The sequence below is a fragment of the Ranitomeya variabilis genome, chromosome 6, assembly GCF_051348905.1.
Source record: "Ranitomeya variabilis isolate aRanVar5 chromosome 6, aRanVar5.hap1, whole genome shotgun sequence".
Taxonomy (NCBI): domain Eukaryota; kingdom Metazoa; phylum Chordata; class Amphibia; order Anura; family Dendrobatidae; genus Ranitomeya; species Ranitomeya variabilis.
The window spans coordinates 130,679,286-130,698,270 of NC_135237.1; the positions used below are offsets into that span (position 1 = coordinate 130,679,286).

The following is an 18,985-nucleotide window of genomic DNA, read 5'->3' on the forward strand; positions in this document are numbered from 1 at the left end:
TTCTCAACGCTGCAAAGCCTGCCCCCATCGTGACATCACTGCCCTCCTGATGCGATAGCAATCGGGCCTCCATCTAGTATATATAATATATATATATATATATATATATATATATATATATATATATACTCACCGATCTTCAAAGCAGATGAATCTTTATTGCATTAAAATCTTCACGGCTCGGGGGTGCATATATAAAGGAGTGTACAAGCTCAAATGACGGCCGTTTCGCGTTGCTTGAGCGCTTCAAAGAGTTTGTGAATGGACGGCCGTGACACCAGAAGGAGTTTATGCAGTAAGCACCCCTCCTCCCAGATCCACTCAGCCCAATCACTGGTACGTAATACTAAAAACAATTCATAACAATTCAATGAGTAAACGCTGTATTGAACTTATGTATAGCGTATATTAAACCTGGTATTTAACCCCTATACCCCCAAGGGTGGTTTGCACGTTAATGACCGGGCCAATTTTTACAATTCTGACCACTGTCCCTTTATGAGGTTATAACTCTGGAACGCTTCAACGGATCTTGGCGATTCTGACACTGTTTTCTCGTGACATATTGTACTTCATGATCGTGGTAAAATTTCTTCGATATAACTTGCGTTTATTTGTGAAAAAAACAGAAATTTGGCAAAAATTTCACAATTTTACAACTTTGAATTTTTATGCCCTTAAATCACAGAGTTGTCACAGAAAATACTTAATAGGTAACATTTCCCACATGTCTACTTTACATCAGCACAATTTAGGAACCAATTTTTTTTTTGTTAGGGAGTTATAAGGGTTAAAAGTTGACCAGCAATTTCTCACTTTTACAACACCATTTTTTTTTTAGGGACCACATCTCATTTGAAGTCATTTTGAGGGGTCTATATGATAGAAAATAACCAAGTGTGACACCATTATAAAAACTGCACCCCACAAGGTGCTCAAAACCACATTCAAGAAGTTTATTAACTCTTCAGGTGTTTCACAGGAATTTTTGGAATGTTTAAATAAAAATTAACATTTAACTTTTTTTTTTTTTACACAAAATGTATTTCAGCTCCAATTTGTTTTATTTTACCAAGGGTAACAGGAGAAAATGGACCCCAAACGTTGTTGTACAATTTGTGCTGAGTACGCTGATACCCCATATGTGGGGGTAAACCACTGTTTGGGCGCATGGCAGAGCTCGGAAGGGAAGGAGCGCCATTTGACTTTTCAATGCAAAATTGACTGGAATTGAGATGGAACGCCATGTTGCGTTTGGAGAGCCCCTGATGTGCCTAAACATTGAAACCCCCCACAAGTGACACCATTTTGGAAAGTAGACGCCCTAAGGAACTTATCTAAATGTGTGGTGAGCACTTTGACACACCAAGTGCTTCACAGAAGTTTATAATGCAGAGCCGTAAAAATAAAAAATCATATTTTTTCACAAAAATTATCTTTTCACCCCCAATTTTTTTTTCCCAAGGGTAAGAGAAGAAATTGGACCCCAAAAGTTGTTGTGCAATTTGTCCTGAGTACGCTGATACCCCATATGTGGGGGTAAACCACTGTTTGGGCGCACAGCAGAGCTCGGAAGGGAAGGAGTGCCATTTGACTTTTCAATGCAAAATTGACTGGAATTGAGATGGGACACCATGTCGCGTTTGGAGAGCCCCTGATGTGCCTAAACACTGAAACCCCCCACAAGTGACACTATTTTGGAAAGTAGACCCCCTAAGGAACTTATCTAGATGTGTTTTGAGAGCTTTGATCCCCCAAGTGTTTCACTACAGTTTATAACGCAGAGCCGTGAAAATAAAAATTCTTTTTTTTTTTTTCACAAAAATGATTTTTTAGCCCCCAGTTTTGTATTTTCACAAGGGTAACAGAATAAATTGGACCCCAAAAGTTGTTGTCCAATTTATCCTGAGTACGCTGATACCCCATATGTGGGGGGGAACCACTGTTTGGGCGCATGGCAGAGCTCGGGAGGGAAGGAGCGCCATTTGGAATGCAGACTTAGATGGATTGGTTTGCAGGTGTCACGTTGCATTTGCAGAGCCCCTGATGCACCCAAACAGTAGAAACCCCCCACAAGTGACCCCATATTGGAAACTAGACCTCCCAAGGAACTTATCTAGATGTGTTGTGAGAACTTTGAACCCCAAGTGTTTCACTACGGTTTATATCGCAGAGCCGTGAAAATAAAAAATATTTTTTTCCACAAAAATTATATTTTAGCCCCCAGTTTTGTATTTTTCCAAGGGTAACAGGAGAAATTGGACCCCAAAAGTTGTTGTCCAATTTGTCCTGAGTATGCTGATACTCCATATGTGGGAGGGAACCACTGTTTGGGCGCATGGCAGAGCTCGGAAGGGAAGGAGCGCCATTTGGAATGCAGACTTAGATGGATTGGTCTGCAGGCGTCACGTTGCATTTGCAGAGCCCCTGATGTACCCAAACAGTAGAAACCCCCAAAAGTGACCCCATATTGGAAACTAGACCTCCCAAGGAACTTATCTAGATGTGTTGTGAGAACTTTGAATCCCCAAGTGTTTCACTACAGTTTACAACGCAGAGCCGTTTAAATAAAAAAATCTTTTTTTTCCCACAAAAATGATTTTTAGCCCCCCAAATTTATATTTTCCCAAGGGTAACAAGAGGACTTGGACCCCAAAAGTTGTTGTCCAATTTGTCCCGAGTACGCTGATGCCCCATATTTTGGGGTAAACCCCTGTTTGGGCGCACAGGAAAGCTCGGAAGGGAAGGAGCACTGTTTTACTTTTTCAAAGCAGAATTGGCTGGAATTGAGATCGGACGCCATGTCGCGTTTGGAGAGCCCCTGATGTGCCTAAACAGTGGAAACCTGCCAATTCTAACTGAAACCCTAATCCAAACGCACCCCTAACCCTAATCCCAATGGTAACCCTAACCACACCCCTAACCCTGACACACCCCTAACTCTAATCCAAACCCTAATCCCAACCATAAATGTAATCCAAACCCTAACCCTAACTTTAGCTCCAACCCTAGCCCCAACCCTAACCCTAGCCCTAACCTTAGCCCTAACCCTAGCCCTAACCCGAAAATGGAAATAAATACATTTTTTTAATTTTATTATTTTTCCCTAACTAAGGGGGTGATGAAGGGGAGTTTGATTTACTTTTATAGCATTTTTTATAGCGGATGTTTATGATTGGCAGCCATCACACACTAAAAGACGCTTTTTATAGCAAAAAAGTTTTTGCGTCTCCACATTTTGAGACCTATAATTTTTCCATATATGTGAGGTCTTGTTGTTTGCGGGACGAGTTGACGTTTTTATTGGTAACATTTTTGGACATGTGACAGTTTTTGATCGCCTTTTATTCCGAATTTTGTGAGGCAGAATGACAAAAAAACAGCTATTCATGAATTTCTTTTGGGGGAGGCGTTTATACCGTTCCACGTTTAGTAAAATTGATAAAGCAGTTTTATTCTTCGGGTCAGTACGATTACAGCGATACCTCATTTATATTATTTTTTTATGTTTTGGCGCTTTTATACGATAAAAACTATTTTATAGAATAAATAATTATTTTGGCATCGCTTTATTCTGAGGACTATAACTTTTTTCTTTTTTCTTTGATGACGCTGTATGGTGGCTCGTTTTTTGCGGGATAAGATGATGTTTTCAGCGGTACCATGGTTATTTATATCCGTCTTTTTGATTGCGTGTTATTCCACTTTTTGTTCGCCGGTATGATAATAAAGCGTTGTTTTTTGCCTCTTTTTTTTTCCCTACGGTGTTCACTGAAGGGGTTAACTGTTATGATCCTTAGTGGTTGAGGATCATGAATTACTCCAGCTAAGTAACAAACATAGGACAAGCTCTAGGGAGGTGGCAAACTGGACTGACCGCAAATCTGAACCTATCCAAACACACTAGAAGTAGCCGGTGAACGTGCCTAAAAAATCCTAGACGTCTCAAGCCAGCCTGAGGAACTAACTACCCCTAGAGAGAAAGAAAGACCTCTCTTGCCTCCAGAGAAATAATCCCCAAAGATATAGAAGCCCCCAACAAATAATAACGGTGAGGTAAGAGGAAGGCACATACACAGGGGTGAAAGCAGATTCAGCAAATGAGGCCCACTAATACTAGATAGCAGAAAATAGTAAGGGGTCTGTGCGGTCAGTAAAAAACCCTAACAAAATATCCACACTGAGATTTCAAGAACCCCCGCACCAACTAACGGTGTGGGGGGAGAAACTCAGTCCCCTAGAGCAACCAGCAAGCGAGGAGATCACATCTTAGCAAGCTGGACAAGAAACATGATGAATGCTGATAATCAAAAAATGAACGGACAAAAACTTAGCTTGTCTTGGAGAGGCTGGGAGCAAGGTAATCACAAGGAATCTGAAGAGCACTGAATACATTGATAGCAGGCAAAGAACTGAGTATCCAGGTGAGTTAAATAGGAAATGAACCAAGGATAACGAACCAGCTGATGCAGCCAACCTGCAGAAGACAACACTACACAGTACCGCTTGTGACCACTAGAGGGAGCCTAAAAATAGAGTTCACAACAGTACCCCTCCTTGAGGAGGGGTCACCGAACCCTCATCAAGACCCCCAGGGCGATCAGGGTGAGCCGCGTGGAAGGCACAAACCAAATCGGCCGCATGAACATCAGAGGCGACAACCCAGGAATTATCCTCCTGACCATAGCCCTTCCACTTCACCAAATACTGAAGCCTCCGTCTAGAGATACGAGAATCCAAAATCTTCTCCACCACGTACTCCAATTCGCCCTCGACCAGCACCGGAGCAGGAGGCTCAACAGAAGGAACCACAGGTACCACATACCTCCGCAACAAAGACCTATGGAACACAATATGAATGGCAAACGATGCTGGGAGATCCAAACGAAAAGACACCGGGTTAAGGATTTCCAAGATCTTATAAGGACCGATGAAGCGAGGCTTGAATTTAGGAGAGGAGACCTTCATAGGAACATACCGAGAAGACAGCCACACCAAATCCCCAACACGAAGTCGGGGACCCACACCGCGGCGGCGGTTGGCAAAGCGCTGAGCCTTCTCCTGTGACAACCTCAAATTGTCCACCACATGGTTCCAAATCTGCTGCAATCCACCACAGAATCCACCCCAACGAACCTATCCATTACAGTAAATAGCTGCCCACTCTCCCCAGTCCCACAAGCTCGCTGCCTCGGGGTTATCCTTGACGCTGATCTCTCCTTCAAACCACATATCCAAGCCCTTTCCACTTCCTGCCGACTTCAACTCAAAAATATTTCACGAATCCGTTCATTCCTCAACCAAGAATCTGCAAAAACCCTAGTCCATGCCCTCATCATCTCTCGCCTTGACTACTGCAACCTCCTGCTCTGTGGCCTCCCCTCAAACACTCTCGCACCCCTCCAATCTATTCTAAACTCTGCTGCCCGACTAATCCACCTGTCCCCCCACTATTCTCCGGCCTCTCCCCTCTGTCAATCCCTTCACTGGCTCCCCTGTTATGATCCTTATTGGTTGAGGATCACGAATTACTCCAGCTAAGTAACAAACATAGGACAAGCTCTAGGGAGGTGGCAAACTGGACTGACCGCAAATCTGAACCTATCCAAACACACTAGAAGTAGCCGGTGAACGTGCCTAAAAAATCCTAGACGTCTCGAGCCAGCCTGAGGAACTAACTACCCCTAGAGAGAAAGAAAGACCTCTCTTGCCTCCAGAGAAATAATCCCCAAAGATATAGAAGCCCCCAACAAATAATAACGGTGAGGTAAGAGGAAGGCACATACACAGGGGTGAAAACAGATTCAGCAAATGAGGCCCACTAATACTAGATAGCAGAAAATAGTAAGGGGTCTGTGCGGTCAGTAAAAAACCCTACCAAAATATCCACACTGAGATTTCAAGAACCCCCGCACCAACTAACGGTGTGGGGGGAGAAACTCAGTCCCCTAGAGCAACCAGCAAGCGAGGAGATCACATCTTAGCAAGCTGGACAAGAAACATGATGAATGCTGATAATCAAAAAATGAACGGACAAAAACTTAGCTTGTCTTGGAGAGGCTGGGAGCAAGGTAATCACAAGGAATCTGAAGAGCACTGAATACATTGATAGCAGGCAAGGAACTGAGTATCCAGGTGAGTTAAATAGGAAATGAACCAAGGATAACGAACCAGCTGATGCAGCCAACCTGCAGAAGACAACACTACACAGTACCGCTTGTGACCACTAGAGGGAGCCTAAAAATAGAGTTCACAACAGTTAACTAGTGAAACAGTTTTATAGGTTGGGTCGTTACGGACGCGGCGATACTAAATATTTGTACTTTTAGTGTTTTTTTTATTATTTAGATAAAGAAATATATTTATGGGAATAATATATATATATATATTTTTTTTTTCTTTATTTAGGATTTTTTTTTTTTTTTTTTACACATGTGGAAATTTTTTTTTTACTTTGTCCCAGGGGGGACATCACAGATTGCTGATCTGACAGTTTGCACAGCACTCTGTCAGATCGGCGATCTGACTTACAGTGCTGCAGGCTAACCAAGCTCTTGCTCTGAGCAGGCACTCGGTAAGCCACCTCCCTCCCTGCAGGACCCGGATGCTGCGGCCATTTTGGATCCGGGGACTGCAAGGGAGATGAGGTAAGAGACCCTCGGAGCAACGCGATCACATCGCGTTGCTCCGGGGGTCTCAGGGAAGCCCGCAGGGAGCCCCCTCCCTGCGCGATGCTTCCCTGTACCGCCGGTACACTGCGATCATGTTTGATCGCGGTGTGCCGGGGGTTAATGTGCCGGGGGCGGTCCGTGACCGCTCCTGGCACATAGTGCCGGATGTCAGCTGCGATAGTCAGCTGACACCCGGCCGCGATCGGCCGCGCTCCCGTCGGTGGTCATACGGGCCCACCCCACCTCGACGGGATAGTACGTCCACTGTCAGAAAGGGGTTAAAGCATTATGAATATAAGAAATAACGTTATATATCCCTGAGTCAAATAATTAACAGACATCTGTTCAACTATATCCAACCATGCTTACTCTAATGGCATTTGGTGACTATCTCAAACGAACTATTACAACGGTCGAAACCTTGCAACATAGGCACAATTTTTTTGAAAAACCGGCAGTACATTTATATTAGTGTATTACACGGAGGGAATACAGATGATACCAATCACAAAAATATTGCCATGTCTACCTTATCATTTAAGCCTGCTGGCCCCATGGCTCCTGTTTGCATTATCCATCTTGCTTCCCTACTCAGTAACAAATTATGGAGGTCACCTCCTCTTCTAGATGGTACTACTCTTTCTATACCAGCGAATGTCATCACCCTGGGGTTCCCCCCATGTGCTTCACTTCACGCATATGGCTGATTAACCTTGGGACACCCTTGCCAGATGTTATGGATTTGAAATGTTCCCTAAAACGTATATACATGTGTCTAATTGTTTTCCCTATGTAGTACCGCCCACATGGGCAGAAGACCACATATACAACATAATTGGTTTTACAGGATATTAATTGAGTCACTTTATGTGTGATAGGTCCTATGTTCAAAATCTTATCCGTTATGTGGTACTGGCAATATGTGCAATGTCCGCAACGGTAATTCCCCTTAGGGGTACTCGACTCAAGCCAATTGTTTGTCTTATCATTCGTAATACGATTGCGTACCAGAATGTCCCGTATCCTAACACTACGTCTATTTGAGATTAATGGGCCCCTGGCCACCACGCCAGTTAAATCTTTATCTTTGCCCAAAAGGTGCCAATTTTTCCTAATGGCTGCTCTTATGTGTTTATCCATGGGACCATACTGAAAGCCAAAATGTAAACCGTTTATCTTTTGCATTTCATGTACCTTGGGTAATATTAGTACTACTTTCACTCATTTTACTCACTGCTTCTTGCCAAACCTTGTCCGGGTACCCTCTATCCTTCAGCCTGTGACTTAACTCACGTGATTGTTGATCAAACCCCTCGTGTGTTATTGGCTCTGCGTGTTCTAAGGAGCTGGCTATAGGGTAACGAGCATTTCGTATGGTATGGGTGATAACTGTTATAATGCATAACTGAATTAGTGGCCACCGGTTTTCGATATAAGGAGGTGCATAATTCTCCTTCTTTAATTTGTAGAGACACGTCCAAAAAATCTAGATGTGTACCCCCAAAATTAGACGTGAATGGCATTCCCATAGTGTTAGTGTTGAGATGGGTCACAAATTGGGCAAAGCTCTCCTCGGGTCCATCCCACACAAAGAACATGTCATCGACATATCTGAGGTACAGTTTGATATGTTTGAGGAACACATTATTTCGCTGAATAAATATATACCTCCTCAAAATGACCTAAAAATAGGTTAGCAAATGTACAAGCTGCCGGAGTCCCCATGGCAGTTCCGATGATCTGTATGTACCAGAGGTCCATAAAAGTAAAGGCATTGTGTGTCAAAATAAACATAAGGCCATCATAGATGAAATCAATAAAATTCCGATCCCTATTTGTAGTATTCAAAATCTGGCGTATAGACTCCACTCCCTCTCTCTGGGGAATGCGCGTATACAGGTTGACTACATCCACTGAGGCCAACATAAATCCAGGTTGCCAAACAAATTGTTTAATATACATCAAAAAAGAATTAGTGTCTTTTGTGTTTGAGGGAATGCTTGTCAATAATGGTCGCAATAACCAATCAATATACTTAGAGAGTGGTTCTGTGAGGGACCCGACCCCAGACATGATGGGTCGGCCCGGTGGGTCTATGGTCGCCTTATGTATCTTAGGGACATGGTACCAATGTGGTTTCATGGGTTCCCTAATATTCCCAATGAAACATTAGGGAACATTTCAAATCCATAACATCTGGCAAGGGTGTCCCAAGGTTAATCAGCCATATGCGTGAAGTGAAGCACATGGTGGGAACCCCAGGGTGATGACATTCGCTGGTATAGAAAGAGTAGTACCATCTAGAAGAGGAGGTGACCTCCATAATTTGTTACTGAGAAGGGAAGCAAGATGGATAATGCAAACAGGAGCCATGGGGCCAGCAGGCTTAAATGATAAGGTAGACATGGCAATATTTTTGTGATTGGTATCGTCTGTATTCCCTCCGTGTAATACACTAATATAAATGTACTGCCGGTTTTTCTAAAAAATTGTGCCTATGTTGCAAGGTTTCGAACGTATGTTAGTGATGCTGGTTTTATATATATATCTAAAGGGGATTGTAATAGTTTGTTTGAGATAGTCACCAAATGCCATTAGAGTAAGCATGGTTGGATATAGTTGAACAGATGTCTGTTAATTATTTGACTCAGGGATATATAACGCTACTGCTTATATTCATAATGCTTTAAATACCAGGTTTAATATACGCTATACATAAGTTCAATACAGCGTTTACTCATTGAATTGTTATGAATTGTTTTTAGTTGTTTTTAGTATTACGTACCAGTGATTGGGCTGAGTGGATCTGGGAGGAGGGGTGCTTACTGCATAAACTCCTTCTGGCGTCACATCCGTCCATTCACAAACCCGTTGAAGCGCTCAAGCAGCGCGAAACGGCCGTCGTTTGAGCTTGTACACTCCTTTGTATATGCACCCCCGAGCCGTGAAGATTTTAATGCAATAAAGTTTCATCTGCTTTGAAGATCGGTGAGTGCTGCCACTTCTTCCTTCTAATGATTTACAACAGTGTGTCTTCTGGGCTCGGCACCCGAGATCAGCTGGCCAGCATCTGCTGACAGCCGGTGTGTTCACAAAGCTTGAAATTGGATGGTGCGGTCAGCTGTTTTCTGATTCAGTGACTATATAGAGATATATATATATACACTCACGGGCCACTTTATTAGGTACACCATGCTAGTAACGGGTTGGACCCCCTTTTGCCTTCAGAACTGCCTCAATTCTTCGTGGCATAGATTCAACAAGGTGCTGGAAGCATTCCTCAGAGATTTTGGTCCATATTGACATGATGGCATCACACAGTTGCCGCAGATTTGTCGGCTGCACATCCCAAAGATGCTCCATACAAGGCAGGATGGATCCATGCTTTCATGTTGTTTACGCCAAATTCTGACCCTACCATCCGAATGTCGCAGCAGAAATCGAGACTCATCAGACCAAGCAACGTTTTTCCAATCTTCTACTGTCCAATTTCGATGAGCTTGTACAAATTGTAGCCTCAGTTTCCTGTTCTTAGCTGAAAGGAGTGGTACCCGGTGTGGTCTTCTGCTGCTGTAGCCCATCTGCCTCAAAGTTCGACGCACTGTGCGTTCAGAGATGCTCTTAGGCCTACCTTGGTTGTAACGGGTGGCGATTTGAGTCACTGTTGCCTTTCTATCAGCTCGAACCAGTCTGCCCATTCTCCTCTGACCTCTGGCATCAACAAGGCATTTCCGCCCACAGAACTGCCGCTCACTGGATTTTTTTTCTTTTTCGGACCATTCTCTGTAAACCCTAGAGATGGTTGTGCGTGAAAATCCCAGTAGATCAGCAGTTTCTGAAATACTCAGACCAGCCCTTCTGGCACCAACAACCATGCCACGTTCAAAGGCACTCAAATCACCTTTCTTCCCCATACTGATGCTCGGTTTCAACTGCAGGAGATTGTCTTGACCATGTCTACATGCCTAAATGCACTGAGTTGCCGCCATGTGATTGGCTGATTAGAAATTAAGTGTTAACAAGAAGTTGGACAGGTGTACCTAATAAAGTGGCCGGTGAGTGTATATATATATATATATATATATATATATATTCTATCTACACTATTCTAACATGTCATGCTGTGATTTTACTGAACGCAGCACATGAATTACCGGCTTTTATTCTATCTTTTAACGAATGTTACCAACTTTTTTCGATTTTACCGATCATGAATCCGAATGTACCGTATTCGTGCTGAATTTATGTTTGCCAATCGTTTTCCGAACATATTCGCTCATCTCTAATTGTAACATCAAGACAGGACACCTGGTGAGTATAGATTTGTTTTCTGCTATTGTAACACCACTTGGGCCTCATTTTAGCAAGTAATGTATAAACCTTTAATACTAGCTGCATACAGCCATATTTATAGAGCACTTCCAATTGGCAACAACAGACATAAATTATTCTGAAGCATTGTTGCTACTTCCTGGACCAATGGATTTCAGTTTTTATGAACTGTGTCCCTGCAAATAATGTATTATTACAGCATAATGTCACACTAAAATGTTTTTCAGACTTCTGTGTGACTTTTAAAAGCTGACATGGATTCAAATAGAACAAATGTTATGGGAAAAGAAACAAGTCACGATCTGTTATGTTGCTATATTCACCAAACTTCATCTTGGATGAAAACAATATTTAGAAAATCAGTGTGATTGGATGATGTAATAATAATCCAAACATTTCATTTTGGGAGTACCCGTTACTATGACTGCTCGAATATCAACTTTCTAAACACTGTATAAACAAAAGTTTTACAGCATTTTTGTGGTTTGTTTTCCAAATGTATATAAGCATCCACAAATAAAGGCCCTGCCCATGTAGAGATGAATGACGGGTAAATATTTCCGTGCGTTCTACAATCCTACAGATTACAGCCATTGTATTTTTAGGCAGAAAGACATCAAGAAACTGCAATGGAAAGGACTGCAGTATTGATGATGCCTGTAGCCTGGTTAGCTCTGGGGTCCGGTGTTTCTATGACGCAATGTCACATGTACATTGAGGTCTCGCTGTTTTGTATATATTTTTCTAGGTTGTCCACTTTTCAAAATGTATTGGGATTGTCCATAGTGTGTGTTTCACATATTTAGGGAATCGATATTGTGAGCCCCATGGGGCAAAGAATGAATATCACAGGTGACAATCTCTGTTCAGCATTATGTGATATGTTAGTGTTATATAAGCAATGGGCAATACATTCTTGTACTACTAATAATCCAGTATGGAAGACGGGTAGTAGAAATAAAAGAGTCCTATACCAATTTAAAGGGAACCTGTCACCTGAATTTGGTGGGACCTTTTTTCTGTCCGATGGGCGGTGTTTTCGGGTGTTTTATTCACCCCTTCCTTTCCCGCTGGCTGCACGCTGGCCGCAATATTGGCTTGAAGTTGATTCGCTGTCCTCCGTAGAACACGCCTGCACAAGGCAATGCTTTTCGGCTTTGCCCGCAGTTGGGCAAAGCATACTGCGCGTGCGCAAGGCAAGATTGCCTTGCACAGGCTTGTTCTATGGAGGACAGCATGCAGCCAGCGGGAAAGGAAGGGGTGAATAAAACACCCCAAAACACCGCCCATCGAACCGAAAAAAGGTCCCACCAAATTCAGGTGACAGGTTCCCTTTAAGTGTAACGCTAGTGAGTGTGGATCTACTGCACCATGGGCAAGGCTAATCGTGGAGGGGCGTGACTAAGTGTCTACCTGGTATTCACCAGATCCTCAGATGGTGAGGATAGGCTGAGCTGCTGGTAGACATCAGGTACCACTCCAGGGCAGTCCCCTGTACTGCAGCAGCTAACCAGAGCTCCGGAGACTCGGATATGGAGTACAGGTGGGTGAGACAATGTGTGGTCAGATGGTCTGAGGTTGGGGCAGGCAGCAAAGGATCACTAAACAAAGTCAAGGTTAGGAGTGGAGAGGTCAGGCAAAACGGGTAAATGAGCTGGGTCAGAAGCAGGGAAGAAAAGATGAGAAAACACACTAAGGCTAAGTTCACACACTGCATTTTTGCTGCGTTTTTCAGCTTTTTTTTAAATGCCAATTAAAAGCTACTTTTTACAGTAGCAGCAAAAGCTATGAGATTTCAGAAATCTCATGCACACGTTTTTGCTTTTTTCTTGACTGAATTGGAAAACGGCTGCTTTTATAAAACTGCAGCATGTCAATGCTTTCAGCGTTTTTGCAGCTTTTTCATTTTCACCCATATAAAGCAATGCGTAAAACAAAAAAGTAGCAGAAACACAGCAAAAAATGTTGCCGTCAGTTTTTGCTGCGTTATAAGTAAAAAAGCAGGTACAGCATGATGCGAAACATATTTATTTTTGTGATTTTCTCAAGTTAAACCAAAATATCTTGGTCTCCTCACCTGACAATGGCAGTAGGGATTAGTACAAACGTAATGTAGTACAATGTAATTCAATTAGTGATGTGTTAAAGTAAACAATTGCCTGAGCAATTCAGTGACCAATGTGTAAAACTAAACATCTCCTGAACAATGTGTGAAATTGAACAATACCTGACCAACTCAATGGACCTACAAATGTGTGAAAGTAAACAGTGTCCACCCTACAAAATGCTCTGCCAATGTCTTCCATAAAATATTCCAGACCAATTCAACTCCTCCTGCTGTTTTTACATTTGTGATTGTGGATTTTTTTCATGAACTTTTTTGTTCAGAATAGTCACTATTTTTTCAGACATAAAAATCTATTTCCACTAAATAATTTGATCAATTTGCTCTTTTTTTTCTCTCAAAATGTTTCGTGGTGTCACATATGTCTTGCATTGGTGGCCTAAAACCTTGCATGGTTCATGCTTGTATGGTGGAAGCAAAGCTAAACTTTGGGATTCAAAAAAAAAAAAAAAACAGCAAGAAAAGCAGCAAAAAAGCCCGCAAAATCTGCTTTTGTCTGCACCTTTTCTTTCTGCCAAGAGATCAAGTTTTTGGGGAAGAAAAAAAAGCAGCAAAAAAGCAACGTATGAACATAGCCTAACTGAATCTTGGAGACAGACAGAAACAGGAACCAAAGTTCAGGCAAGGAATGGAGGGTGTAGTCAAAGAAAATATCTGCTGGCAGGTGATAGGTTGGGACGCCGATATCTGCAGGACTGAGTGGATACAAATTCCTGAAGAATACAGGCATGCCTCTCTATGGCCTACAACACCAGAGCTGGAAGAGAGGCATCAAGCATCTCCAAGTGATGGTCAGGTACAGGGTGGAGCAGAGCGAAACACGCAGTAAGTAGGGTGGCACTTAGGAGGTGTGCGAGTTGCCGGCGTAACATTAAGGGAAACTTAATTGATGTCACAGGGTTACCGTGACAGTGTAGAGCCAGAAGACCGCAGCTTCTGATTGCTCCTATTCCGGCACTGAGAAGAAGCACTTCTCCTTCATTTTAAATGTGTTTATTTCTTCTGGCAGAACAGGGGTTAATTGGCCATGTTGGAAATCCCTGTGTTCACAGCTGAGCTCGGTTAGCCACTCCTTTCCCCTTTTATCATCTGGGCTGTATTACAAACCATTGTCAGAGCTAGCATTTGCTGCATGGCTAACGGAGGGAGAGGAGTTCATATGAGGAGAGTTGGAGGACTTATCAGTGACTGTTGCTCAGTTTGTATGTGTGGTAATTCCCTATCCTTCTCTATTTTGATTTATTTCCCATCTTCCATGCCCTGGTGCATTCCTCTGTTATATGTGAGTGAATATTTTGTATGCCAGGAGTTTTCTGTTAACCCTTGTTTGTGTTGCCTTTGTTGTTGTGTAGATGTACTATGGTGCATAGTAGCACCCCTCTTCCCTGGGTGGGGGTAAAGAACAGATGGAGGGTTAACTCAGGAGATAAGGCAAGGGTGGAGGCCCCAGCATCTTCACCTTCAGAAGTGTCCCGGGGAGTAGGGCGAGCTAGGGCGCCCCCTAGTGTTAGAGACAAGGGAGGAGCCCCTGGTCACCCGACAGCTGTGTCATGACAGCTTTCACACTGAGGATTAAAGGGAATCTGTCAGCAAGTTTTTACTATGTAATCTGAGGACAGCATAATGTAGGGGTTGAGACACATTTTAGTGATGTGTCGCTTATTAGGCCGTGTGCTATTGTTTACATACAATGAACGTTTTATCATCAGGAGATCATCACCAGGATTGATGCTTAATGTGCCCTGGTCCCACCACGCCCCCTCCACTTATTAGCAGCTTATTGTCAATAGACAGTGTACATAGAGAGCTGTGGTGTAGGTGGAGGCAGCTTTCTGAGCTCTGCTACAAGCCTCATCTAAGAACTTTGTGTAAAAATTGCTGCACCTAACAAACTAAGTGATACATCGTTGAAATCAGGGTCTCTTTTCCTACATCATACTGCTCTCAGATGAGATAGAAAAAACCTGGTGACAGATTCCCTTTAATAGTAATCTAAGCAGCAGTTTCCCATTTTATTTTTATTTATAAAATACCTGCTAATAATGTATTGTGGGTTAGATATCTGCATAAAGAACAATTACGGATTACAATTTAGATAGCTGGAATAATCTTTGTAAATGTAATTTAGAATCTAAACATAACTGCTCACTTTTTATGGGGTAGAATACCATTGTCAGTGGGGTATGTTCCTTTAAAGTGACAATGTCCACACTGATTGCACAATGTCAGATTGTGAAGGGCAACACCCAGTTGTCAATTTATACATAATTTTGCAGGAATAAAAGTGGAACTGCACAAATTAGATTTCTAAAATAGATGCCACAGGACTGTTATTTCATAAATAATACAGTTATGTAAAATATTTATAAATGTACTCATGGTATTTCTATAAGGAGAGGTGACAGGTCTTCTTCAAACAAGAATCTTCAAAAAATGTCCAAATATGTAAATGATGATTTATTTTGAAACATATTTCATTATTCATTGCTCGACAATTTTTTTTTTTTTAGGAACACAAAAACAAATCAAATTTATTTTGAAATAAAACTGATTCAGACCAAAATAAACTGAGAAGAATAAGGCGATATTATGTATTTCCATATAATATGTACCTTTAAACCAGGAGAAAGTGACCGTTCTTGGTGAATCTGAACGTAAGCAATTGCAATGATAACAGATACGCTGATCAAGAGAAACAAAATGGAAATAATGAGAGGAATCTTCACCTTAGAAGGCATCCCAGCTCCTGCAAGAATAGGATATTCCAATGAGACACGGCTCTTGGTTGTACATTATGTATATTGGACATGACATGCATCCGTGTTCACTGAACATTTACAGAAACGTTTGACAAAGCCACATTAACAGTAGCCATCAATAGAAAACTCTCCTAAAGATGTCAACGAGTCTGGCATACTGCTATATATTTCTATAGTGTGTGCATAGGTCATTACGTAGTGAAGAAGAGCTGCAATTACTGCCTATTATGAATATGTGATATTCATGAGGTGAGGTGTTATCAATTATCATCATGTCTGTAATGGTAACAAGATGACTAATGGTAGGAGGCTAGTGTCACACTTGCGAGTGCAATACGAGAAACTCGCGTGAGTCTCTCACATTAAATCCCGGCACTGCCGCCGGCACTTGGGACCAGACACAGCCAAAAGTGTGTACTTTACACCATTTTTCCTGCCAACATTCTGGTTGTTGCAGAAAAAAAATCTTCTGCAGATACTAAACGTGTCCATATCTCCATGTCATATGAATAAGTTGCATTTAGGGCATGTTTCCATGTTCAGTATTTGCAGCTCTTTGGGAGCAGCACGTCCCCTCCGTCCAAAGCGCTGCCGGCTTTTGTACGCGCGGTGATTCCACATGTGTTTGAATCACCGCATCCTATACATTGGAATGTGATATTTATCTTGCGGAGACTGAGCGTCTCCGCAAGATAAATTGACATGCTGCAGTCTGGAAAGACGCGCCACATGTGCATATACGCAGGTCTGCCGGAGGCGTCCCTGCACACATAGTGGAGATGGGATTTCATAAATTCCCCTCCACTATGCTGTAACATCTGGCCGCTGCGGATTGGACGCTGAAGCTGTACGCAGCATCCAATCCACAGCGTTTACTGACTGTGGACACATACCTTTAGGGAACAAGAGTCTGTAAGAATGCTCCTTCTCGATTGTCGGTTTGCTGGACTGTATAAAAATGCCAGAGCAATCACCCGACAAACAAGCAGAATGCTCATTCTTGGGTAATGCATACAGAATAAAAGAAAGAAAAATCTATCGACTTTCAAAATAATGACATTATATGCCATGTACCAGAATATGCATAAATTCTGCACAACTGGTCATGCAGCAGGAGGATTGTATCAGTCAGACCTGCTGCAGTCCAATATTTGTCAGTATTCGTTGGCTAGGTAAAGCATATTTTAGACTGAAATACACTTTAAAGGGGTTGTTCATGCATACGGTATTGATGATCTAGGTCAGTGGAGGTCCAGCAACTGGCACCCCCAAAGCCATTAGGATTCTCCAAGTTGTTACAAGTACGCAGATACCAAGCATGTATAGATTTTTTCATTTAAATGGTGAAAAAAAAAATTCAAAGTGTGAAAAAAAGACCTATGACATACCGTACCTATATGTTCAAGGTCGTAAAAGGGTTAATACTGTATGCCCAAACAACCCCTTTAGTGTCAAAATACCACAATAATCTGAAGCAACAATAGTTTATTATATGATCACAAACATCATTGGTATGATCTGAAATAACATTTTATGATAATTTTACTCAAGGTCATAACCTTCTTTTAAGAGAATTTTGTGAGTGAATTCCTGCCAAAGCTATTCCTGGAATCAAGGCTTATTGTGCTTGGCTAGAACTTGCAAACCTTATCATTAATACTAAAAATAAGCAAAGGAGAAATAAGTGATGATATGAAAGTGAGTGTGAATCATGTCACTGGGCAGTAGTATCACCTGTAGATTAATCACTCTCCATTTTTTAAGTTTGTTTTTCTTATAAGGACTATATGTGTAAATTTGCTAAAGGAGCGCCTTTTAATTCTTATGTAATGTGATCATTTCTCACACTTTGGCCTTTATTGTGCCAAGTCACATAAAGGGTGAGTCACTCGTTTATATACCTGGAAAAATTGCTGAAACTTCTAAAAGAGATGGTCGACCGTCCTGAAATTTGGACTGTACATACTTTTGTATTTTTCCGGGTAAAGTAGCGAGTGAATCACCCTGCATTATTATATGTTTTAAATTGTAAGGGTAAGTTCACACAGGGCGTTTTTGCTGTTTTGCTGTTTTTTAATGCTAATTTTCTGCTGCTTTTTACAGTACCAGCAAAGCCTATGAAATTTCAGAAATTTCATGCACACACATTGGTTTTTTTGTCATCAGGATTTTGTGCTTTGCTGCATTTTTTTTTTTCATGGAGCGTGTCACTTCTTTCAGCGTTTTTCTCTCACTGACTTGAATGGTGAAAAAATGTTGCAAATATGCAGGTTGGCTTTTTTTGCAGTGTATTTGCTGCTGAAAAGTCAAGGACAGACGGATGCGACCTCAGTCAGTTCTGCTGCACCTAGATGGCAGGCTGCATGGTTGCATGCTGCGTCCATACAGCTTGTCATCCAGCAGAGACACTAAACAGGGGACCCGAACCCTGACAATACAGTGTTTGACACGCTGTCATATGCATGACAGAGCGGCAAACACAGCTTCTGATTGGCGGTGAAACCATCCCTGCTGGCCAGAGAGCCGTGGTTCCCACGCTGTGAAAAGACAGCATGAGTGCTCAGATGTGATCGGAGGTATAAAGTTTATCTCCGGTCACTGGTGTCAGTTGATAGATCTACAGCTTCCATCAGCTGACCCCTGCTATATTTAAACAGAGGTTGGCGTGCTCATTGATACTTCCCCTGATGAAGCCCTATCGGCTAGGGCGATACGCTTGGGGCCACATTCTTTTGTCCACTTAACTCCAGTGCATGGTGACTTGTTCCCCTTTAGACGCTGAACATTGGGTAACCTAACCCCTTAAGCTTTTCTGGTCTTATGGGCTATTTTGCCCTGCTATAGGGATGGCTTCCTGTATATTGGTCATAGCTTTTTCAGGGACCCTTACCCTGGATTTCCCTTATCTGGGGGGTTCATGTGTTGGGTTATGATTCTGTCAGAAAGGCTGCACACTAGCCCCATGAGCCAGTAGGTTTAAAGTTGATTGTTCAGGTGCTATAATGTACATTGGGCTTGAGAATATGTATATTGTTTCAAGTGGACTGGGTCTCTTGTTTTTTTGCTTTTAAGTATGTTTTAATATATTGTGTGGTGTG

At 42.2% G+C, this 18,985-nt stretch overlaps 1 protein-coding gene across 2 annotated transcripts in view; it reads right to left on the bottom strand.

The window, feature by feature from the left end:
• ENTPD3 (ectonucleoside triphosphate diphosphohydrolase 3) overlaps nucleotides 1-18,985 on the bottom strand; it is a 111,061-nt gene that overhangs the window by 57,362 nt on the left and 34,714 nt on the right. For both annotated transcript variants that reach the window (XM_077268997.1, XM_077268996.1), the window contains exon 2: nucleotides 15,741-15,874. In XM_077268997.1, coding sequence (XP_077125112.1) covers nucleotides 15,741-15,866 — 126 coding nt within the window. In that variant the 5' untranslated portion in view covers nucleotides 15,867-15,874. The remainder of the gene's footprint in view (nucleotides 1-15,740; nucleotides 15,875-18,985) is intronic.